Source organism: Alligator sinensis, unplaced genomic scaffold (genome assembly GCF_000455745.1).
Source record: "Alligator sinensis unplaced genomic scaffold, ASM45574v1 scaffold1637_1, whole genome shotgun sequence".
Lineage (NCBI taxonomy): Eukaryota > Metazoa > Chordata > Crocodylia > Alligatoridae > Alligator > Alligator sinensis.
Genome location: NW_005843165.1, coordinates 276,660 through 300,459, shown reverse-complemented (window position 1 = coordinate 300,459; position 23,800 = coordinate 276,660). Strand labels below are relative to the sequence as shown.

At 46.3% G+C, this 23,800-nt stretch overlaps 1 protein-coding gene, 1 long non-coding RNA gene and 4 other non-coding genes across 7 annotated transcripts in view; 3 read left to right on the top strand and 3 right to left on the bottom strand.

Moving 5' to 3' along the window:
• Positions 1–930: 930 nt before the first annotated feature.
• On the top strand, positions 931–22,197 carry LOC112548418. Of its 2 annotated transcripts, none has more exons than XR_003092179.1 (3): positions 931–1,142; positions 21,234–21,360; positions 22,061–22,197. It is a non-coding gene; the product is annotated as an uncharacterized LOC112548418 (long non-coding RNA). The 2 variants fall into 2 exon arrangements; XR_003092180.1 differs by lacking the exon at positions 931–1,142 and adding an exon at positions 16,891–17,603.
• On the bottom strand, positions 13,675–13,787 carry TRNAY-GUA. The gene is made up of 2 exons: positions 13,751–13,787; positions 13,675–13,710 (listed from the first exon to the last, which is right to left on the bottom strand). It is a non-coding gene; the product is annotated as a tRNA-Tyr (tRNA).
• Positions 13,929–14,001, top strand: TRNAR-ACG. The gene has a single exon. It is a non-coding gene; the product is annotated as a tRNA-Arg (tRNA).
• Positions 17,046–17,118, bottom strand: TRNAR-ACG. Its single transcript has one exon. It is a non-coding gene; the product is annotated as a tRNA-Arg (tRNA).
• TRNAY-GUA lies at positions 17,392–17,481 on the top strand. Its single transcript is given in 2 exon segments — positions 17,392–17,428; positions 17,446–17,481. It is a non-coding gene; the product is annotated as a tRNA-Tyr (tRNA).
• Positions 22,086–23,800, bottom strand: part of DNAJC5B (DnaJ heat shock protein family (Hsp40) member C5 beta) — a 41,340-nt gene continuing 39,625 nt past the window's right edge. The window contains exon 5 of the mRNA XM_006037747.3: positions 22,086–22,214. Coding sequence (XP_006037809.1) covers positions 22,120–22,214 — 95 coding nt within the window. The 3' untranslated portion in view covers positions 22,086–22,119. The remainder of the gene's footprint in view (positions 22,215–23,800) is intronic.

The window sequence follows — 23,800 nt, the reverse complement described above, 5'->3', positions numbered from 1 at the left end:
CCAATAATTTAGCACACAACTGTACAAGCAATAAATATCCTGTCCACAAATTTAAGCTCAAACCCCCACACATACAGTAAGCAGTTGCTTACTGTCTGCTTCATACTGTACATGTAATTAATATATAATCATCAGTTTTATTTGACTATAAAAGTAATTAGTGCAATATAGAATAATTTACCAGTAATGTACCTTGCAGAAGGGAAGGCCCTTGTGTTTACAGTAGTTAATGCTTGAAAAGTGTTTTGGATAGATAAGTGCAAAACAAGTATTATTAACAAACACTGCATGTGCTTTGGGGGAAGATGGATCTAAATTCAATAGCAAGGTCCTCTGGTTTGTAGGAAGCACCAATTTAGAAACTTGGCAGCGGATTACAGGGATTAAAAGATGGTTATTACTGACTTTCATATGAAAATGAATAATACACTTTGAATGCAATATAATTGACTCACATTAAATTTAGTCTGCTCTTGATTTTCAGTGCGCTGCATATTTTTTCACTGCATGGGTGAAATCCTCATCCCACTGAAATCTGTGAGGACAGGATTTCTCACCCCAGATGTATACATCTGGCAAAGGTCTTGTGCATGTGTGAAATTTGCACAGTTTAACCACAGCAGTTTAAAACCAGATTTTGAGTGAAAGTGGGTAAGTTTCTCATGTAGACAAGACCTCAAATGTTGTAAAGGGGAAGCTGTTTGGGCAGCTGAACAGGGAACAGCTGAGATTTCTGGCTCAAAGAGGAGGTGGAGATGAAGAGAATCTTTTTTTGGCAATAGGGGAGATGCATCTCTTCTTTCTTTTTCATTTGTGGACAGGGGCAGTAATGACTTTAATGCACTGAGGAATGTGAACTCCCTATTTCCTCCACTGACAGACTTCAATTGCCTTCTCTTCCATGTCCCACCCTTGCACTGCAAGCTAGCTTTAAACCAGAGAGTGAAAGAAAATGTCTTTTGCTCTACTGAGATGACTAGGCATGTGCTTCCTCTCTATAAAATAAGGCAGAGAATGGGAAACATCTGAGAAAGAAAGTTGAAGAACAGAAGTGTCAATGTATTGAAATGTCTATACACCACTGAATGGGAGCAAGCTAGCCGAAATGACGGGGCTACTAAATGGTGGAGATTTATGAACCAGTGAGTATAACCAGAATTTGCTTGAATGTCAGTATAACAAAGTGAAAATATTTATAGTAGCAGTAAGCTATAGGTTACCAGTGAAGAATATGAGTATGGAATTCTTCTAGTAGAAATGTAACTATGTGGTTGAGGTTCTGGACAGTAGCCAGAACAGTTAACGAGAATTTCAGCCAAGAGGTCAATGATTAAGGAAATGGACTGACTCCATTTCTGCACCAGGAATCCAAGGATGACCCTTCTGCATATCTTTAGGTGAAATGCATTTAGTTCAGAGTGCATATTTCCACAGGATTCTCTAGCAGTTTCTCCTCCCTAAGATTGGCAGGCTGGCTCTGTGCACAGTGCTGGATTTATGACAAAAATCAGTTATGCAGTAATAGATAATAGATGGCAGAAACCTGTGCCTATAGCCAGGGTCTACATTACATAGTCTTGCTGGCATCATTACATTTGTTTGGAGTGTGAAAAACCACACCCTTAGCTGACACATTTCTTTTGTCAGCATAGCTTATCCCATCTGGGAATAAAGCTGTGTACAGCAATAGGTATAGTAGCAACATCTTTGCAGTATAGGCTGTGACTATTTACCAGGGCCAGCCCTGCTTATTAAAATATCCAGGCTACATCCATCCCAGGAGAACTATGCTACTAGAGGAATTCTGGGATATGACAACAGCAAAACATTCCTATTGTAGACACAGCTTATATTCACCAGCTGAGCTTTGTACCACTAGTTTAGTAAAATGACTTTTTTCCATTTGGGACAAACCAGCCATCCCAGTAAAGCTGAGGTTTTGCCAATGTAGCTTCATCTACACTAGGAACTTGTGATAGCTATAAGTCAGTCAGGGATCACAATCTTCTGTTCACATCCCTGAATGACATGGCTGATGATGACATAGGAGATGTGGTCTCAGGAAGCCTTCCCACTGTACGTGTGCCCACTGGTGCTAGGGTTGTGGTAAATGTTGCAAGAGTCTTTCCTCCCAAGGAGCACATGGAGGATGCACCACCTAGTCCACACAACTATCTTCTTCCTCCAGCAGCAAATGGAAGGAGAAGAGGAAGAGCCATACTTCTGCAGCATTAACTGATGGTCCTGCAATCTATCTCTCTCCCTGCTAGTAGCGTAACTGAGAAGGGTGACCAGGCCTGCAGCCCTGGGAGCTGACTTTGTGGGGAGTGCAAAAATAGCCACCACTCCTGCAATGGCTGACTGTGCCACCACCATTGGAACTACTGCAGCAGGTGCTGCTCTATGCATTGCAGCTGCTCAGGGTGCGGAGCTGCCCTGTCATGCCTCTGCTCCTTGCTAGTGCCTGCCTCATCAGCTTGAATAGAAGAACGAATACCGAGAGGGAGGTTTGAGCCTTTCTGTCCTTCCTGGGTTCTCACTGGTTCCCAGAGGAAACCCATTCCCCTGCCTGACCCTCACAACAGTGAGGGGAGACCACTTGTTGTCATGGTGGAATGGCCTACCTTTTACACATGCCTAAACTTAATGTACATTTGCCTAATGCTCCTTAAAAATGGCTAATGTTCCTTAAATCAGCACGTGCAGATGCATCCATTAACTACCAAGCATCACTCAGATCCCATCGTGACTGGAGCTTGAGGCACTAATGCAGGAAACAAATAAATACATAATACATTGGTGTTATTTTGGAGGGACAGTGATGACTTAATCATATACATGCCGTTATACCTTTACCCAAGGAATGTCATCTGTGTTGCTGACTCGTACTGAAAATTACTGAAGAAGCCCTGTTTTGCAGTGTAACAGATATGCTTGCTTTGTTGACATAGCTTTTAATTCCTCTATTTTTATAATATATAAAAAACGGAGGCTAGTAGAATAAAGGCTGAGGAGGAAGTCAGCCACAGAAGACTATCTAGATTTAGGAAAGGGATCCAAAGGATGTGGGCGAGGTTATGTGGTGCCAAGGGTCAGGTATCAATGCTATTATGATGTCCTGGGTGTCATGTTCAAAGAATTCTGCTTTACAGCCTCTTATCTTGAACTAACATTGTATAACATTCCTCACTGTCACCTCTGAAGATTATGCCCTTTTGCTATTTATGGTAGAAGCAGCTGCATTTAAGAATATGTCTTTACAGGCAAGAAACTCGCAAAAGATGTGCGTTTACCATTGGATAACTAACATATATAATCACTCTCTCACTGTAAAACATAATAGATACCAGGCATTTTAGTTTTACTATGAGGTAAACAAGAGAAGATCAATGTATAGGAGAGAAATACAGTGCTGATTCTGCCTAGCCACCTTGTCCTAACTGCTACAAGTACCTTTTCTACACTTAGGACTTGCAGGGTACATTTACATGTGATGCTATGTCACTGTGGCAATGCACTCCCCTATTATAGCGCGTTGCTGTGGTGACGTAATACCTAAAAATAACTGTGTGTAGCATACACAGAGCAGTATGGGCTGTTACTGCACCATCTTTTAGTACTTCCAAAAGGAAGTACTAAAAGATGGCGCAGTAACAATGGTGCTATAGTGGTATGTGTAGATGCACCCATAGTAAAGCAACTATGTTACATGTATTTCACTTCAAGATAACCCACCTTTACATTGATGAAGATAACCTAAAATTATCTTTATTCAATGCTCCCCTCATTTACTTGCCTTTAAAATGTCTTTTGTGTTACATTCCCTTACTCCTTGGCAAGTCGCAACATTCTCAGCTGCACTGAATAAATGAGATACTCTTGACATCAGATTCTAGCACAGGAGCCTCATACTTCCTTGCCATTATTTCCCTCTGCTCAGCACTGGTGAAGCCATATCTACAGTACTCTGTTCAATTTTGGGCCCCCCCACTACAGAAAGGATGTAGACAAATTGGAGAGAGTCCAGTGCAAGGCAACAAAAATGGGAAGGGGCATTGTTTCCCTCTGCTCAGCAACAGCACCACAGTGGCATGAAAGTAGTAGTCCACCACTTTGTCCATCAGGTGGGAGATCCACTGGATCTGCTCCATTTGCAGTAGCAGGAGAGATGACCTAGCTCACATACATTTGCTTTAGGTATGGCTTCTTGGACATGCAGATTAAGACAACAAAACAGTGTTTTGTGCTTGCTCACATCAACCATTTTAGTTATTCTGATGGTTGCTATTAGGGCTGTGCGAAGTGTCAGTAGTTGATTCAATCTGGAGGAGATTCAGTCTGATTCGGTGGCCGAATCTCCGAATCCGAATCGAATCAGGAGACCAATTAAAAGCTCTGAATTGAATTGGAAGCCTTCAAATTGATTTGGAAAAGATTTGGCGCCGATTCAGAGATTTGGCCATAGACTAAACAGGCAGCAGTCCTCACCACCCTGGACACAGCTGCCTCCAGCTGGTAAGTCTGTTGTGGTGGGCGGAGGGAGGAGGGAAGGGGTGTGTGCAAGGGGAAGGGGGCAGATCAACACCCCCACAGTGAAGGAGGGATTGGGGCTGGGACAAGCTGCCCAACTGGGGTGGAGGGGCACAGGACTCAAGGAGGAGGGCTCCCGCCACTGCATGCTGCTGCACGCCGCCAGTCTGGGAGGGCATGGGAGCGGGCATGTGCCCCTGGATCTGTGCAGCTTGTCTCATCCCCAGCCCCAATCCGTCCACCCACCACAGCAGACTTACCAGCTGGAGGCAGCTGTGTCCAGCATGGTGAGGACTGCTGTCTGTTTAGTCTATGGCCAAATCTCTGAATCGGCGCTGACTCTTCGGATCTGAATCAGTCGAATCGAATCAGTCGAATTCGAATCACTGTCCCTCCGAATCGGCCGAATATGAATCCAAAGTGAATACCTGCTGCTTCACACAGGCCTACTTGGTTGCAAAAGTTTGAATTTTTGATCAATCTTTCAATGCGAGTCTTCCCCATCCCCATCTACACCCAGGTTTTCAGCTTTCTTTTGCTAAGTCTGATTGTGTTCATTTGTTTTCTGATAAAGTAGCAACAGAAAAGAGGATACGCTTCCAAGGGCACAAGCGCTTGTGTATCAGAGTTCTCAGCTGTGGCAGGCAAGTCACGGAAGCTCTAGTTTCATTTTAAATTTGCAATGGATTATCAAGCAGAATAAATGAACTAGTTGCAAAATGAAACCATGTTCAAACTACATGATACTCAGGGTGCAAACTACCTACGGTGCAAACTACATGGTGTATTTCTAAGTACTCTATTTTGATCACCAAATGTCACTTGATAAATATTTACTAACGAGCCCTTGGCATAAACAGGCTAACTTTAGGTGAAATAGAACCTTTGGGGTACATCATTATTTTGTCCTTTGAGACTTAACATTTTATATCTGGTACATCTCCCATATATGCACATATGATATGTAACTATAACCAATTTGTGTCCAATACTAGGACAACTTCTGAAAACAATCTGATAAAAGCTGTTGTAGATCTTTGTAGAATCTCAGACTACTACAGAAGACCACAGGAGATATATTATATGAAATCATAGAAAATTAGGGGTGGAAGGGACCTCAGGAGGTCATCTAGTCCAACCCCCTGTTCAAAGCAGGACCATCCCCAACTAGATCATCCTAGCCAAAGCTTTGTCAAGGCAGGTCTTAAAAACCTCCAAGGATAGAGCTTCCACCACCTCTCTGGGTAACCTGTTCCAGTATTTTACTACCTTCCTAGTGAGAAAATTCTTGCTAATATCTAAACTTCCCTTGCTGCAACTTAAAACTGTTGCTCCTTGTTCTGTCATCTGCCACCACTGGGAACATTCTGGCTCCATCCTCTTTTGAACCCCTCTTCAGGGGGGGTTGAAGGCTGCTATTAAATCCCCCCATAGTTTTCTCTTCTCCAAACTAAATAAGCCCAGTTCCCTCACCTTCTCATAAGACATGTGCCCTAGCCCCCTCACCATTTTTGTTGCCCTCCACTGGACTTTCTCCAATTTGTCCACATCCTTTCTGTAGTGCAGAGCCCAAACTGAACAGAGTACTCCAGATATGGCTTCACCAGTGCTGAGCAGAGGGAAATAATCACTTCCCTTGACCTACTGGCAGCACAACTACCAATGCAGCCCAGTATGCCATTAGCCTTCTTTGCAAACAAGGGCACACTGTTGGCTCATATTCAGCTTACTGTCCACTGTAACCCCCCGGTCATTTTCTGCAGAGCTGCTGCCCAGCCAGTCAGCCCCCAGCCTGTACTGGTGCATGGGATTGTTCTGTTCTAAGTACAGGACTTTGCACTTGTCCTTGTTGAACCTCATGAGATTCCTTTTGGCCCAATCCTCCAATTTGCCTAGGTCAGTCTGAATCCTAGCCCTACCCTCCAGCTTATTTACTACTTCCCCCCATCTTGGTATCATCTGCAAACTTGCTTAGGGTGCACTCTATGCCATCTTCCAGGTCATTGATGAAGACATTGAATAAAATAGACCCCTGGGGCACTCCACTTGATACCGGTTGCCAACTAGACATTGAACAATTGATTATTACCCTCTGAACTTAATGCTCCAGACAGTTTTTATCCACCTTACAGTCCATTCATCCAGCCCATACTTCCTTAATTTGCCTGCAAAAATGTTGTGGAAGACTGTAACAAAAGCCTTCCTAAAACCAAGGTAACACAGAGCCTGAACTGGCAACCTTATGGTTATGCAGGGACTGAGGTGAGGCTGACTGGTCTGTAGTTCCCTGGATCCTCCTTTTTCCTTTTCTTATATAGGGGGACTATGTTTTCCCTTTTCCAATCATCTGGGACCTCTCCTGATTCCCATGAGTTTTCAAAGATGATGGCCAGGGGCTCTGCAATCTCATCAGCCAACTCCCTCAGCACCCTCAGGTGCATCCCATCTGGCTCCATGGGCTTGTACACATCCAACTTTTCTAAATAGGTCCTAACCTGGTTTTTTGCCACTGTTGGCTGCTCACCCGTGGACCAGCAACATAAATAGTTTAAAGCCCTCCCCACTAGATTAGTGAGCTTGAATACAAAGATGCTCTTCCCTCTCTTCATCAGGAAGATCCCATCTCTTCCCAGCAATCCTTCTTCTTGGAACAATGTCCCATGGTTGAAGAAGCCAAAGCCTTGCTGGTTACGCCACCTGCACAGCAGGTATTGATCTGCAGGATGCACCTATTCCTGCCTGGGCCCTTTCCCTTGACTGGAAGGATTGAGGAGAACATGACCTGAGCCCCAAACCCCTTCACCCTTGCACCCAGAGACCTGTAGTCACTTTTGATCTGCTCAGGGTCTCCCCTGGCAGGATCATGGATGAGCAGCAATGGCTAGTATTCAGAGGGCCAGATGAGTCTCAGTAATCCTTCCATGACACCTTGGATCTGGGCTCCGGGCAAGCAGACCTCCCAAGACAACAGGTCAGGTCAGCAGATGGCTCCCTTCCTCCACTGCAAAAGGGAGTCTCCAAACACCACCACCTGCCACTTCTTCTTGGTGGCGGTCATCTCGATCCTTCGCCCCTTGGTGAGGCCTGGCCTGTCCTCCTCCACCAATGGAATGTGCTATTTCCTCTCTCTTTGCTAGGGCTGCATATGTGTTTTCTAGATGAACTACTGCAGGTGGAGGTGAAAATTTCTGCTTGCTGCCAGAGGTCATAGGCTTCCAGCTTCCACTCCCCTGGGAGTTCAGGTCCTCTCTCTTCTCTAGTGCTGCCTCTGGCAGTTCTTCCTCCACAGTCCCGGAGGTCTCCTTCAGCACTGAATCAATTAACTCCTTATGGTGGAGGATGCTTTCGAGCCTTGCCACTTCCTCCTGTAGCTCTCTTGCCTGTTCCCTAAGAGACACCACCAGGGGGCACCATTCACACCACAGGCACCGCCCAACCTAGCCATCACTGGAAGGAAACTGCAAACGCAGTGGCCAAAGTGCCAAATCTGGACCTGGGTAGAAGCGTTGATGGTGAGTGGTCCTGTCTGGGCAGAAACCTCACAGGTGCAAGCGGAGGCACTGACAGTGGTTCTGACATTGCAATGTTCTCCAGCCATTTTCTTGGGTCTCTTAATCCCCTTCTCTCTCTTACTACCCTTCTTCTAAGCACATCTTCCCTAGTGAATTCACCTGGAAGCTGGCCTGTTTACCTTTCCTTGGCCCCAAAATGTTCCTTTTTCCCTGCTTCTTCGCACTGAGCTGAAAGGCTCTCCCCTTAAGTGTAGGGCAAACTGATTTGCAAACTGACCTGTGAACTGCTTGCCCTGTTTGCAGCTCCTTTTCACTGGCTCCCTGGTAGCTCAGGGAGTCTCCTTTTAGACCGTGCTGGGCCTGGACTGGCTCTGCTCCTTCATTAGGGCTTCTGTCAGGAAGCAATCACTCAGCAATCACTCAACCAGCCATTGGTGAAGCTTAGGGGGTACACGTGCACTCCTTGAGCTTGGCAGTGCACCCTCTGCAAAAAGCACCACCGACACTGCTGGGGCACCTGTGGGCGGTCGCTGGAAGAAGAACAAAACAACCTCAAATATGTTCTTCTGATGAAATAAGTACGCAGTGGGAGCATCTACACATGCACTTTAATGAGCATTAACCTATTTTAATGTGCATTAATGTGTCATAAAAAGTGCACTTTCATTTTTTAGGCTAATGTGTCTTTTTCTAGTACTTCACAATGGAGGGCATTTGTACACATGCTTGCACCGCAGCGCCAGGCACATGCATTTGTATAAATGACGAAATGCTCATCAGTGCTGATAAAATGGTGGTGGAGCACTTTTGAACTAAAACACATTGAAGAGTAATGTGAACTAAAACACACTGACAGATTAATTGCATTTGCTTGGAAATGGCGGCTCTCCGGTGCATCGCAGGACAGAAAAGTGTGTGTGTAAATGCCGACACTAAACAGCCGCCTATTCTAAAATGCTGGGTGAAATTTTTCAGTCAAAGCCTCTCTGCTGAAGAACGACTATTCAGTGACACTGCAATGTTTTCCAGTTTGAACCCTGTCTCCTTCCACATTCTAACTTAGCTCCCTAGATCTCTCTTCAGCAAAACAAACTGAAACTGAATCTCAAAAGAGAAAAGTTCAATTAAAGGACAGCTTAGAAAAGCAGCTGCCCTCTTCCTTGTCCCTTGGGGCAGGAGAATGCTCTCTATCAGCCCATAGGAGATGAGAAAGATGGACACAACTGCCTCCCCCTGCCCCCCAAGAACCAGAACCAACACTACAAAGATGCTCCTGTCTCCATTGCTGCACACCAAAGCCATACTGGAACTCAGGCCCCTCTCTGTAGCAGATAACTTGTACTTTGAAACTAATCAGTCACATAATATGCAAAAGCTCTCCCTTCCAAGAGATTTACAGAACAAACCGCACTGTCCAGCCTTCCTTTTCGTCAAATGTCATGCTGCCCTCTGCCGCCCAGCCAAAAAATTTATCACCCCCCCAACCCCTTGCTGACAAAAACCTCCATAAACAAGTGGAGCAGAAATCCCAAACTCAGAGGAGGGAGCCACACCTGGGTAGCACATGGCCAAACTAGGCCATCTGCAGATGAGCTGCCATGAGACATGGGCCTCAACTTCTTCCTGGAAATTCCTTCTCTGGGGGAACTTGTTCCAACCCAGATCACAAGAGATTGACTTTGGTGAGGCAACAGTGCTTGTTCAGAAAGACCGCCTCTGAATGGGGCAGAAAATGAAATGCAAGATACAGAAAAGTGCAGACACACCATGACACTGCTCAACTAGCTGGCTCAGGGATGAAGGATGGGCCACATGGGAGAGCTGTCTCAAAGAAAGTGAATGAGATACTGCAGTGTTGATGAGACCATTACATCACCACAACTGCAGCACCCACCAATTATTGAGCCTGAAGGGCCAGGTGTAGCTAGGTAGTAAAGAGTAAAAAGGCTTTTCTTTCTGCGTGTGTTGTACCTCAGGGGTGGGCAATTATTTGGGTTGGAGGGCCACTCAAGGAGTTTTTGTGAGCTGTTGAGGGCTAGTGGGTAGGGAGGAAGTGGGGAGAAGATGCAAACTGATCCTGTCCAGTCTGCTACCCACTGCTGAGAGCCTGAGGAGGAAGGGCTGTGCTCTGAACTGCTCTGCTGCAACTGGGCCAGGATAGGCCATGCACTGTGCAGATTCCTCCACCCCTTCACCCCCCACATCCATTCCCTCCTCACCCTCTGGCTCTCAACAGCTCATAAAAACTCCTTAAGTGGCCCTTAAACCCCAATAATTGCCCACTGACCAGCCCCACATGTGATGGAGTCTGATGCAGCATGCTCAGTAGCTACAGCAGTAGCCTTAGGGTCCTGGGCAAGAGAGCCATTTGGGACCCCTTAGAGGTATGTACCCACCACAGTTGTATCATGGATCTTTTTAATATTCTTTGGAGGAATTAGATAAATAGTTGAGTGTTAAATGCAAATAGAACCACTTCCTTGCAAAAACTTCACCCCCCAAAAAATCTGGGCCCCCTAAAGTGTGGGGCCCTGGGTGGTTGCCCAGTTTGCCCTCCCCTAAGGCCACTACTGGTAGCTGTCTTACTCTCCCACTGCAGTGAGCTGCTGTTGTTGCTGTGCCACACTGAGGAAGTTGGGGGCAGCTGCCCAGGCTAAACCCTGACCATGGCCAGAGCTCAGGCACCTGGAGGCAGCCAGCAGGCCAGATAGGTTCAACTGGCAGGCTGGATAGGGCCTGCAGGCCATATTTTGTGCAACCCTGTTCTATTTTCTCCCCTGTATGCCCTCTCTCTGTATATCCCACATCTCTAAAAACTGTTAGAAAAGGAAAAAACAAGCACAGAATACCAACAGAGTGAAGCAGGAGACAGGGACCCAGACAAGCACAGATCTAACTTGATGGGAACGCCCCAGCCTCTACAAGGCCTACTCAGCCTCTGTGGTTGCCCCTGCCAAGCTCAGTAAAGTGGAAGGGGCTCTGGTAGGCAGCAGTTGCAGGACAGTTTACAACCCAAGCCAGCCGGATGCCTTCTGCAGGAGCACATGAGGCCACAAAAAGGGAAGTGTATTACAGGACTTGCAATCCCTTCTAGGTACTTAGAACTAGGGGAGGTAGCTCATCATTGGTGATGCATTGGGGGTGCACACGGGTGCATGTGCACCCCCTGAGATTGGCTACCACTGACACTGCCAGTGGTGTCTGTGGGCAGTCGCCACCCTCTCCCCCCTCCCCCACTGCCATCGCCGCCAGTGGCATCTGCGGGCGGTCGCTGATAGCCACTCAGCTGTCACCACCCCCCATCACTGCCAACGCTGCCGCAGCTGCCTGCGGGTGGTCCCCGCTCACTGCTGCCATGCCTCCATTGCTACCACCGGCAGGTGGTCCCCATGCCCCCCACCCAGCCTCAGGAGGCATGAGGCATTCTTGTAGCTCATAGTGGCTGCATGTGGCATACTACTGAGGACAGTAGATCTCCGACGGGCTCATATGCCATTAGCCCAGGAAAGCATGAATGTCCACGGGAAGCTCTGCAGCAAAGAAAACCTCTCCTCTGAACTGTGATTGAACCTTCCTTGCCAAAGGAAGCCTTCAGTGATCCGCTCTACCAGCCAAGCTGTCAAATGGAGGGAGCTGTGCCTGGTCCCACATGGTGCATATTGCATAGTGTCTTGCTGCCACTGCGCCAGCAGGTGTCACAAGAGCTCATCTGCTGGCATATGCACAATGCTTTCAAAAGACAGAGAGACAAACCCAGCCTCAGGGGCCCAGGAATTTGAGACACCCCCTCCCCAGCAGGTAGCTCAGAAACATGTGGGTCAAGGGTACAGCTTAGCTGTACTACAGCCAGGCAAGAACGCTGTCTATCCTAACTGCTGTGCTGTATTTTACTCCCAGCTTTGTCCAAAGTGTGAGCAGCACAGTGCAGAGGCCATAGCCCTAAACCCTAGGAAGGAGGCCTCTGCTTCCCATCTCTCCTCATGCCTTTAATTTTTCTCTACTGCCCTCATTCAGCTGTGGATGAATATCATTCCTGAGAGAAAAGAACTAGGCCATAGCCTGGCTGAGGGCCACAGAAAAGTGAGTGCATGCGAGGCCTGTGGTGCAATGTCTGACTACGGACTGTCGGTTGGATCCCTGCCTGACTCATAGGGTGGAAACAGATGTTGCCTTTGTGCTGCTATAGACAGTTTTATGGTGGCACAAAATGAAAGCAAATATAGGGAATTTGTGCCACAAATGCCCAAATTCATGGTCACAACAGAAGGTAGTAATTTGTGCTGCTTTATTGCTGCAGATGTCCGTTTGCTTTCTGGAAGACGAGCACAGGTAACCCAGCTTTTCCCACCTACTGAGATGTGCCCCAGAGATCTCAGAGGTGTTAAACAGGAAAAGCTGGTCAGGCACTTCCAGGGCTTGAGGGGCCCGATCCTACACAGGAATTGCTGGTGTATGCAGCACTGGGTCCCTCAAGGCTCAGGAAAACATGTTGCTCATTATCCTGTAGTGCCAAGGGGCAGGACAAGGGGCAATGTGTGTTTCACCCAATGTGTCCTGGTACAGCTGATTTGCTTTATTATATGATCTCTATTTCTAGTAGTCGGGCCTCTTTTTCAACACCAAGGCCTCACAGGCCTTTTTCCATCCGGCTCTCCATTAATTTATACAATCCTATTCATTACATGGTACCTGGGCCCCTTGGCCTGGCCAAGGAAAGAAAAGACCTTGGCCAAGGGTCCACTGGGAAAAGAAACTCGTTCTCTTCTCTGCGTTGTTAGAGGTGCTCTTTAGTAGCACATGACAGGTTAGAAAGCTCACTACTCCACATGCCTGGAGGGAAAATAGTGATGGAGGTGGGAGAAAAGAAAGGTGCACCATGGGGAACGCAGGCATGAATCCCCCAGCCTCAGCTGTGTTGAGCAGGCACTCTGCCATGTAAGCTAATCCCCCAACATGGGGATAGGGCCCTCCCTGCCTCCAGCCCTAGGCCCTGGGTTACTCAACCCCCAAGAAGAAGACTTAACAGTAAAACAAACCCTCTTGCCCCGTGGTTCTCAGCCGTTTTCCTACTGGGACCCCATTTGCAAAGATCCATGGCCTGGCCCTAGATCCATGGCTTGTTTATGCCCAACCCCCAGCCCCTTTGAAATAGCCTTGCCACCCACTTTTGGGTCCGCAAGTTGAGAAACGCTGCTCTAGCCCTTCCTGCTCTTCACGAACCATATATGTGTATGTGTGTATATATATATATATATCACGAACCATGTATATATGTATATAATATATATACACACACACATATGGCCCTCTGCAGAGGAAGCGCGGAGGTGAGCCAGGGGCTGCCCAGGCGCACAGGCTCCCCGCCGGGCTGCGGGGCCGGGCGGGGCAGGCCGGAGCGGACCCCCCAGCTCCGGATGCGCCAGCCAGGCTGCCCCGCCCGCCTGGGTCCCCGGCTCTTCCCTTCCCGCCTCCTGCCGGCAGCAAGAGGCGCTGGGGAAAGGCCTTCCCTGCAGAGATCCGATCACCTCCGACGCTGCCCACGGCTGGGATTTTCCGCAGTTGAATTCAGAGCCGGAGCGACTTGAAATGCAAAAGGCAAGCCTTGGGAGAGCGGGGGAAAAAAAGCGAAGTCTCCTTCGAGCCGGAATCGAACCAGCGACCTAAGGATCCCTGTGGGTCTAGGCTGTACCTCTACACAGGAATATCCACTACAGTCCTCCGCTCTACCAGCTGAGCTATCGAAGGGACCTACCAGCTACTGCGCCGGAGGGCCTCAAGAACCTAAAGCTACGGGACTGCGCATGCGCAAGGGAAACTGGGGGCGTTTCAGCGTGGTAGCATCTATAGCTGATTCCTTCTATGCCGACAGCAATGGCTAAGTAGCCAGGGCCAGTGGCGCAATGGATAACGCGTCTGACTACGGATCAGAAGATTGTAGGTTCGACTCCTGCCTGGCTCGGCTGCTTCCTTTTCTTCCCATGAGTTTCTTTTCCACCCTCGTAAATATTTCCAAATTGTTTATGGTGCAAAGGGAATCCTGCTCCACCCGCTAGGGGCTGGCTCCTCGTCAGTGAGGGGCAACGGAGTGGGCAGAGGCAGGGAACTGCCCTCTATATCCCCACAGATGTCCTTTATTTTGGACCTGGATATATGGTAACCCTATGCAGTCCAGTCTGTTATTCGCTGGCTTGACAGAGCTTTTTGCCTCCCTGGAGGCTCCTTGACTGGACTGGAATGGCAGTGAGAAAAGCTCCAGTCTGGAGCCAAGGCCAGTGGTTCTCACCCGTCTCAGACTCAGGCACCCCTGGGCAGGTTGGAGGCACCCCAAAGAAAATGCCAGCTCTACGTTTTCACTTGTTTTTTGACTGCTGACAACAATACGAGAACAATTCTTCCATTGCCAAGCACTCAGAAAGACCCCCAAAGGGCAGCACGCAATTGACACCAGGGCTTCCTCTTTAAAATCTCTAAGGCTGCAAACATTGACATGTGGTATCATGTGGCGCCATGGGCCCATCTGCTGTGCCACACGCTGCACATTCAGGCATTTCCTGTGCTTCTATCTTGCTGTGCAGGGCTTTGGTTTTAACCCCTGGAGATCCAGGGGTCAGAAAAACCCATGCAGAAGAAAAGCAGGGTGGCACACAGGGAGGTAGTACATGCTGCCCAAAATCAGAGCCCGGCTGGCCAGAGCCATGCTCCGGCTGTGGCCAGGTCCCAAGCTGCAGGAGCATTATGGCTGCAGCTTCTCTGGGAAGCTCCCAGGCCCCGAGGTCAAGCTGCTGGGGCTGCTGGGCCTCAGCCTCCCCGACCCCACTTCGGGTGAACTGTGGTGCACCAGAGGGCACGGAGCACAGGCATTCCCCGGGGACAACTAGCAGCAGCACAAGGTGTCCCACTGCTAGTTGTCCACAGGGAACCAAACAGGTGCACTTGTCTGGACGCAGCCTGAGGTTCTGTTGTGAGCCATGCTTTGCCTCCCGCACAGTGTCCTCAAAAGGATCTCGAGACACCCCAGGGTGCTGCATCCTCCCGGCTGAGCATCACTAGCATACCCATTCCTACATGCTAAGGTGGACAGAGTTTGTTTGTTGTGAACCAGATCTTAGGGCAGGGGTGGGCAAAATGTGGCCATTCTATCTGGCCCACGGGGCCTCCCCAAAATGTAGAAAATTAATATTTATCTGCCCCTGGCTGCCTGTTACGCGACCCTCGATGGCTTGCTAAAACTCAGTAAGTGGCCCTCTGCCCAAAATAATTGCCCGCCCCTGTCTTACGGAAAGCTTTATTGAAGTATGCAACATTTCAGATGCTGAGTATTCCCAGACCTTGCCATTGAAAATCATTTAACATTTTTTTTTATTATGCTCACTTCACTGATTGCAAATGACCTTTACATAAGATGGATAGCGTATGTAAATATACAGGGTATGTCAGTATATTATAGTTTATATATCGTATACTGCATTGGTGATGAATAGGGGGTGCACGTGGGTGCACATGCACCCCCTAGATTGGAGGTGCACCCCCTGCGAAAAGTGCTGTGAATGCTGCTGGCGGCGCCTGCGGGCGGATGCTACTTGCCACCCCACCCCACTTGCCACCAACACCGCTGGTGGTGTCTGTGGGTGGTCCCCGATTGCCGCTGGCTGCTGCTGAGGCTGCAGGTGGTGTCTGTGGGTGGTTGCCAACCGCTGGTTGGCACTCACCACCCCCACCACCAACATCGCCGCAGCTACCCGTGGGAGCTCCATGCCCCCGCCTGTGGGCAGTCGCCATGCCCTCCCCCCTGCATGTGGCGTTCATGGTATACTGTAGTATAATATATACAATGGGCATGTCTACCTGAGATGCTTAATGTGCTTTGGACTAATTCTGCTGTGCAATAGTGCAGCTGGCAAGAACTGAGCTAATGCGCAGTAGATTTAGTCCAATGCACATTAAACACAAAAAGTGTTCATCTGTGCTAATGCGCAGTAGCACCGAATATGGTGCATTAAGTCAGTACCTCTTATTACAGGTACTAAATGTAATGGGCTGTAATTATGGCACATTAATGACTATGTAGATATGCCCAGCAGCTATACAACAGCTATAGCAATATTATATAAATATTAAACATGCTGTATGTACCCTAAAGTACTGAAGGTTTTGCAAAATCCTTCTGATTAGACCTACATACAACTTTTTGGATAGGGGCTTGCAGTGATTTTCATAGCATCCCCTGATAAAGATCAGACAGTGACATGAGAAACTAAACGTTCCAGTTTTGTAGTAATAACATTATAAAATGCTCTCATATTCCTTAAATGTAATGTTTGATTTTCATGAAAGGGGCTTTATCTTGTCTTGGGAATACACTTCTCTGGGTGTTCTCTCTCCTGTTGAATTATCTCATTATTGCTCTGTTTAGTTAAGGCTGATGGGCCAGAACAAAGAGGTAAGTCAGGGCACAAGCGAACACTCAGTCATAGACGTAGATCTGGGCCAAGCAACTATTTTTGGTCTTTTTTACAAAGTAATTTGTAAAATAATAATGATAATAATAAGGATAATAATTATGAAGGTGGTGATGAGGAGGACAATGCTAATAATAAGGTGGTGGTAGCCATGAAAATAATAAGGGTTGGACTAGATGGCTTCTTGAGGCCCCCTCCAGCCCTACTTCTCCATGAATCTAATAATAACAACAACAACCACCGATTGCAGCTGTGCAGTGCACTGTCGTTCCTTGAGTTCCCGTGTGTCTTGGGGTTTATAATTTATTAGCACACCTTTGTAGCTTTTCTTGGCCATCTCGCCCGCGGTTTCTCTGTGTCTTATCCCGGTTTTATTATCACTCCTCCCAGGCAGGTCGGGGGCGGTCTGTGCATACCGGAGAAGCTGGATCCGGCCCCTCCGGGCAGCCCGGGGACAGGCACCGGACTGGAGCTGAACAGCGTGGCCACAAGGGCTGAAGCAAGGACTTAAATCAGCAGCGGGGTGGGGGAAAAAAAACTACTCCGAGCCAGGCAGGAGTCGAACCTACAATCTTCTGATCCGTAGTCAGACGCGTTATCCATTGCGCCACTGGCCCAGCACGCGGCCTGGCTCCGCTGCGGTGTGTGATACAGCTGAGCTGCGGGGCGGCTGGGAGGGTTCCTGCAGGTGCTCCTTCGTGTCCGCCCTCCCAGCCCCTCCGGGCCACCACCCCAAGCCCCGGGACCCCCGTCCCGTGCTGGTACCAGCTCGGCGTGTGAGCCGGGCCCCGGCTGCCTGTACCCACACGTACACGACAACTACTTCGCAGCCAGCAGGCTCCAGCTCGGCGAGAGGCTTTATACATCTCCGGAGAATACTTTCCCATGTCCCTTCGATAGCTCAGCTGGTAGAGCGGAGGACTGTAGTGGAAGTACTTGTCGATATCCTTAGGTCGCTGGTTCGATTCCGGCTCGAAGGAGGCTTATTTTTTTTTAATCCTCCTACCCCTGCTGGGGGCAGCCGGGTTTCTCAGGGCTCAGTTGCTCCGAAATGAGAGCTGCTCGGCGCGGACTGTATAAGGATCGGGCCAAAACATGACAAGTAGGAGTCTCTCAAATGGATGCTTTTGAATATATTGTTTTAATTTGCTGTCCGGGAAGGGCATATCCGATCAATTTCTGCATCTCGTCTCCGCAGACACAACTAGAGGAGCTTAGGGCTTCACACCGAGCTCTACGGGGTGGGGGTGATCTCTGTGGGCAGATCTAGACCGCCAGGCCAGGACGGGGTTTTACTTGGGGGGGCTCTCCTTTTGCTTGGAGCTGCTCTAAACAAGGCTGGGGCCAAATGCTTCTTGCTTTGACTAAAACAAATCACACCTAATGTCTTTGAGCTCTAAGATGTTTCCTTACCTGGCAGGGGAAACAGTGATCACTAGGCGGTTTTCCTAGTTGATGGGGATAATCCCTTTTCTGGCACAGGGTAGTACCCGCAGGGGAGGTGATGTATAGTTAACCTCTCATTTTGCTGCTCCAGTGGAAAGATCTTGGTTTTATGTCCACTTAATGGAAACGGGAGACTTCTCCCTAGCTTGCTTCTGCGGCTGAGGGCAAGCGAAACGTGGGGGCATCTGAACCCTACGCTTTCTGGCTTGGGTCTGCAAGTAGGATGCCCGCCAAAGGATTTGGAAACATCTGGAGCCCCAGGTGGGCGTGGGGGTGGGGGTGGAGGATGTTTGCTGGTAGCATGGCCACTGTTGTTGACAAGTATAATTAAGCTGGTAAATTTCCCCGTGTAAGCAAGTAATGTCCTTTTGTATAGAACAAAGGAGGCATCTGCAAACCGCAGGCATTAGCTCTGGTTGTACTTTAAAAAACAGATTGGTGGTTAGTGGGTTCATTTGCTGCAGGCCAACATTTCAACTGCAGACCTTTTCTTTTTGGGAAGACAAGATGCTTCTGGAACCTGTCAGCTTGGAAACTGTTAGGGGTACTCTGGGTGTTACAAGCAAACATTTTCCTTAGTATAGAAAAGTAAAGGTAGCACTAGAATTCTTTCACTTAGGAAGTTTTTATTATTCGGAGTGTTTGACAACACAGGTAGATAGATTTCAAATACATAGTAACAGTAAATAATGCAACTGAATTTTACATGGAAACAAATCATGTGGTCATCATTGTTTCCACCTTTAATACATCTTCTAAAAAAGCAAACAAGAGCAAGAGAGAAATCCATTCATGTTTAAGGGCTAAGTTTTCAAATCCCTATGATTTTTTATTGACTTCAGTGGGAGCTGGAGTTGCGGAATGCCTCTGAAAGTCAGGCTTTATGTAACTGCCTTTGATTTATGCACTCAAGTCAGAAAAAGTTTCCCACAATTTATTACCCTCTCATTTAGTAAAAACTGTGTAAAACCAAAAGGATTTAGGGTCCGAGTCGAAGCCCATGACATCAATGGGAAACTTTTTTACCGATTTTAGTGGGTTTTGAGTCAGATGCTTGGGCTGAGACTGGCAAAAGTATTGAAATCAGGTGATTCTCAACCAGGGTGTTGTGGCATCCTGAAGTACTTTGAGATCCTTTCAAGGGAGTTGCAGGGAGCCACATGATTAGGTGACAAACATGATTCACAAGATAAACCCAGAGATTTCAAACAGGAATCCATAGTGTTAAAAAACATTCTGACCTGTTGTGGTCTTTTTGAGTTCTTTCCAATAGAAGAATTGCTATATTATTTTTCTGTAGTAAAAAATGAGTATGAACTAAGAGCTGGCATTTTCTGAGGGGTGCCTTGAATCCTGTAACAGGAACTGGGGGTGCATCTATACAAGATGTTTATTGTGCAGTAGACTAATTACCTCTGCAGTAAACGTCTTGTGTCTATACATCCAGGGCTAGTTTAGGCTGGAATAAACTAATAAATTCTGCAGCTGGGTAGCACTTGTAAATACAAGTACTATCCTGCTGCGGAGTCTTTTACTCGGCAGCAGCATGTGTGTAGATGCTGATGCAGCTGGTTGGGGCACAAGGATGCTTCAGCGCAGGTGGCTGCCTGACACAGCCCACAGGAGCACCCTTGTGCCACAGCAAGCCCCTCGATAGCATTTTGAGCCAGGTCAGAGCAGCCCCAGGCTGGCAGGCTGATTCCCTGGGGCCTCCTGCCAGCTGGGGTTGCTCCAACCCAGCTCAATGTGTTGTGGTCCCAGGTACATGTGCCTGAGAGCAATAGACTCTGGCCCAATAACTGGAGTTTATTGCTCCACCCTAATTGCATGTGTAGATTTGCCCTGGGTGGCTAAATCCCTTTCAGGGCCTATGACAGACCTCAGGTTTAGGCCTGATCTCCTGGTAATAGGATCCCATAGGATCAGGACCAGGATGTGGAAGAGGGTATCGTGGGCACATCTACATGTGTAATTAGTGCACATGAATAAACTCTGGAGCTTTATATATACGTAAGACCTGATTATCCATGTATGTGTGTACCGTTGGATATGAAGACATAAAGTGACAATGGATTGCATTCTTTCCAAAGGTATATGCACATTTGGCTTCCACTGAAATCAAGTGCAGCTGAAAGTGTATACCATACAACAGAAATTGGTCCCTCAGAGCAAGGGAAGTAATTATGTGTTGTGTATTTACAGGTAGGTGCAAATGGCTTAAGGGTCGATATTGCTGTTGAAGTAAATGAGCGTTTTTGCCCTTGATTACAATGAGAGCAGCATCAGGTCCATAATGTCTGCATAGCTACATAGTGGCCATATATACCACTAAAAAGTATTATCAGGTTTTTAAGTGTCATAGGACCTTTAAATGGGGCTTTGCAAAGTAATGTTTAGTGACTCTAGAGTTACAGCTAAAGCTATAAAACATATACGGATTTCTAGCTATATATTTAGCTATAGCTGAATGGCATATCATGTGAAAGGTGACAATGAGAGGAAAAAAATGTTTCATAGCTACAGAATCCAATTTTTAAAAAAGAAATAATTTACACTTTCACAAGCTATATAGATCTCTATAATTTAGTAGGGTATTACATCCTCCCTTGTACCGAATTGGAAATAGAGGAACAAAAGTAGTAAATGTACAGAACTGACAATGATTGATGTAACATTTTCCAAAAAGAGACTATAGATTATGGAAGGATAAAACTAATGTGTCAGATCAATGAAAGACTAAGTTCAAGATTTCTGAAAAATTGCTTTAGCTTTTTCAAGTTAGAGTGATTCTCCTCTAACCTATCCCAGTTTTATCCAGGCATAACTCCACTAGCTTCAGCAGAAATACATTTGATTTATTCCACTGTAAAAAAAGTAGAACCAGGACCTAAATATGTATACTTTATGTTAATAGCATACAATATTTTCTTCTCTCTGACAATATCTCTCTGGCATTCCTAGACTTCAGTCACAAGAATTAACACTGCAAGAATTTTGTGAAACAGTGCATCACAACTGAAGACTGCATTTTTGCTTAAAATGGAAGCTTAAGTGCAAAGGATATTTCTCACTAATATACAGTGTACCCTGACCCCCATCACACTTTGCCTATACAGAAGAATATGTGGATTAAAGGCCTGTGTGAAGGAGGAGGATACAGGAGACTGGGTGCTGGATCAGATCAGGATTCTTAAGAGAAGCCAGCCCTATCTTGATTTGTCTTCCTGTGTTAGAGAGCTACTCACTGCCTTTTCTGAATGGATGGCTGTCTTTTCTCTCTTTCCAGTCAATTCACAACTGTTCCTCAGCCCTGGAGTGAGCATGGGGGAATGGATCGTATTGAGATCTTAGAAGAACAGTGGAGAAAGAAGCAACAGACAGCCAGTTCCACGGAGAAGTGAGCAAGCAAACAGGTGGTTGACTGTTGACTGTCTAAGGTATTTTCTAGAACATCCCAGTGGAGCTAGGGCAGTGGAAGGTAGGTAGTCAGAAGAGCCAGGGAAGTGACATCCCAGGGTTTCCAAACAGAAAATAGAACTTTGACATGAGGTGGGTCAGCCACAGATAAAAGGGGAGTTGATGGTGTCAAGCCTAAAACGGTGCTCTTCGGATGGCAATCACATAACACTTCCTGTTTGGCAGAGACAGACTCTTCCTCTTTCGTTGATGAAAACATTTCAGTGGCTCTCTCAAAGGAAACAGCAGCATTATAGATGCAGCAAACACATATGGCAAACTAACATTCCATTGGCAGGCAGCAACAGAGCTGGCGCTTCCTGAAGAGTACTCCAAGACAGACACAGGGAAAAAGTCTGGTTTAGATAAAGGGAGGGAATCCCAGTTGAGAGGAGTGGGAGAGAGGTGCAATATTAAATAAAATATGGTTTATTGAAGAGATACTTCATCCTGGAAGATATTAACATGTTTCAGGCCACTCTGCTTATCAATATAGCAGAGTAAGCATCTCAGAGAAGAGCACAGAGGATAGAACTTATATAGGCTGTAGAGAAAGTATGTACCCACAGGAAATTACTTTAATTTATCTTAACATCAAATACAAATATGGGGGGAAAATACATTGCTTTTCAGTGTTCTTTTCTGAATCTTTTCTAGGACATTCCTTCTTAGACAGCTCATCTGGAAACTGCAGTCAGACTGTGTTTGCTCCCAGTTTATGAGTCTGTGTGATAGCTGCGGTGGCTGTCCCCAATTAGCTGAGTTTTCTCATTTGCATTTGTCGGCTGGAGTATAATTGGAGTTTCTCCATCTAAATCAACCAGAAAAAAATATTCCTCTAAACATTTTTGATTTGATACAAAAGTCAAGATACTTTTTTCAACAGAATTACATTGTTTCACCTACAGACTCTTTAGGGCCTAATCCCAGATTCATGGATGAAGAAAAGATACAAGATTGTATTCTAAATCAGAGCGGGTGCATCTACATGTTCATTAATGTGCCATAATTATGGCACATTAAGTTTAGTACCTGTAATAACAGGTACTAACTTAATGAGCTGTAATTGGCACTACTGTGCATTAGCGCAGATGAATGCTTTTTGTGACATTAATGTGTATTAGACTAAATCTACTCTGCATTAGAACATTAGCATGATTTTTGCCAGCCGTGCTAATGTGCAGTAGAATTAGTCTTCAAGTATTAAGCACCTCATGTAGACATGCCCAGCATGTACCCAAAGAATTCTATGCTTAATACTAATATAAAGTGTACATATGATGCCAACTTTGTACACTTACCCCATATCCTTACCTCGTAAACTATCTTGAAACATAACCATAGCCATGCAAACATATTGTTGTTGTTGTTATTATTATATTGAACACTTACTTGATGGATGCCTTACAGATTCAAAGATCAGAATCCATGCCCCTTACATATATAATCTAAGTTCTTGATATTGCAAAGACTTTTGGGTGTACTGGTTACTCATTAAACTTATTTTAACTCATCATAGCAAGTTAGTAAGACTGGGCCCTTTGATTTAAAGAATATAAAGAAAATGATAGAGAAAGAAGGGATGAGTGTTAAAATGGGAAAAAAATGTAAGTAGTGATATATTCAGGAGAAAACAAATCATATAGTTTCTGAAGGCCAATAGGGTCTATAAAAATGCTAAGTAGCCTTTTGAAATCCTGTGTAAGACATTTATCAGAAGACTTTGAGAAATCATTCAGAACACTTTGGGGCTGGCAGAGATTCATATGGCTATGTTAATTCTTAAAGCTTTGTATACTCTCATTTATCAGATTCATATTTTTGTTTTCCCAACACATCAATAAAAATGAGTCAAGCATTTTGTTGGAGAGAGTGGTTGTTCTGGGGGAAATGATAAGTCCTTCAGTTGACTGGAGTCTGCCCACAGACAGCTAGTGTTATGTTAAGGTTCTAAAATGTGGAGTGTTATAATGTCTCTCTCCTTTTCTAGGGCATCTTTTCAGCCCAGCTCCTCAAGGTGGGTGCAAGTCTCAGTACTTGGCTTTTAAAGGGTGAATAATCTTAATCTTTTCTTTTTAGTACCCCAGCTTTCTGCAAGTCCATTCACAGCATCTGATGAAGCAGGCTGTAGTCTAGGAAAACTCATTACTTTCTGAATGAAGTAGTCTATAAGGTGCCATGCTGCTCCACCTTTTGCCTAACTTCAGACGGATCTTTATATGACACTGCACGAAAAGATTGGCCTACTTCAGTCTTGATATTAGCACATGCCCTTTATAGTAGTTATATAAAAATCATTCCCTTTTTCCTAAAAGATGGTGCATGAAAAAAGGCATTCAGACATTCCCATCACTTTTGCAGAACTGGCAATGGTATGAATCATGGGCAGAAAATGGA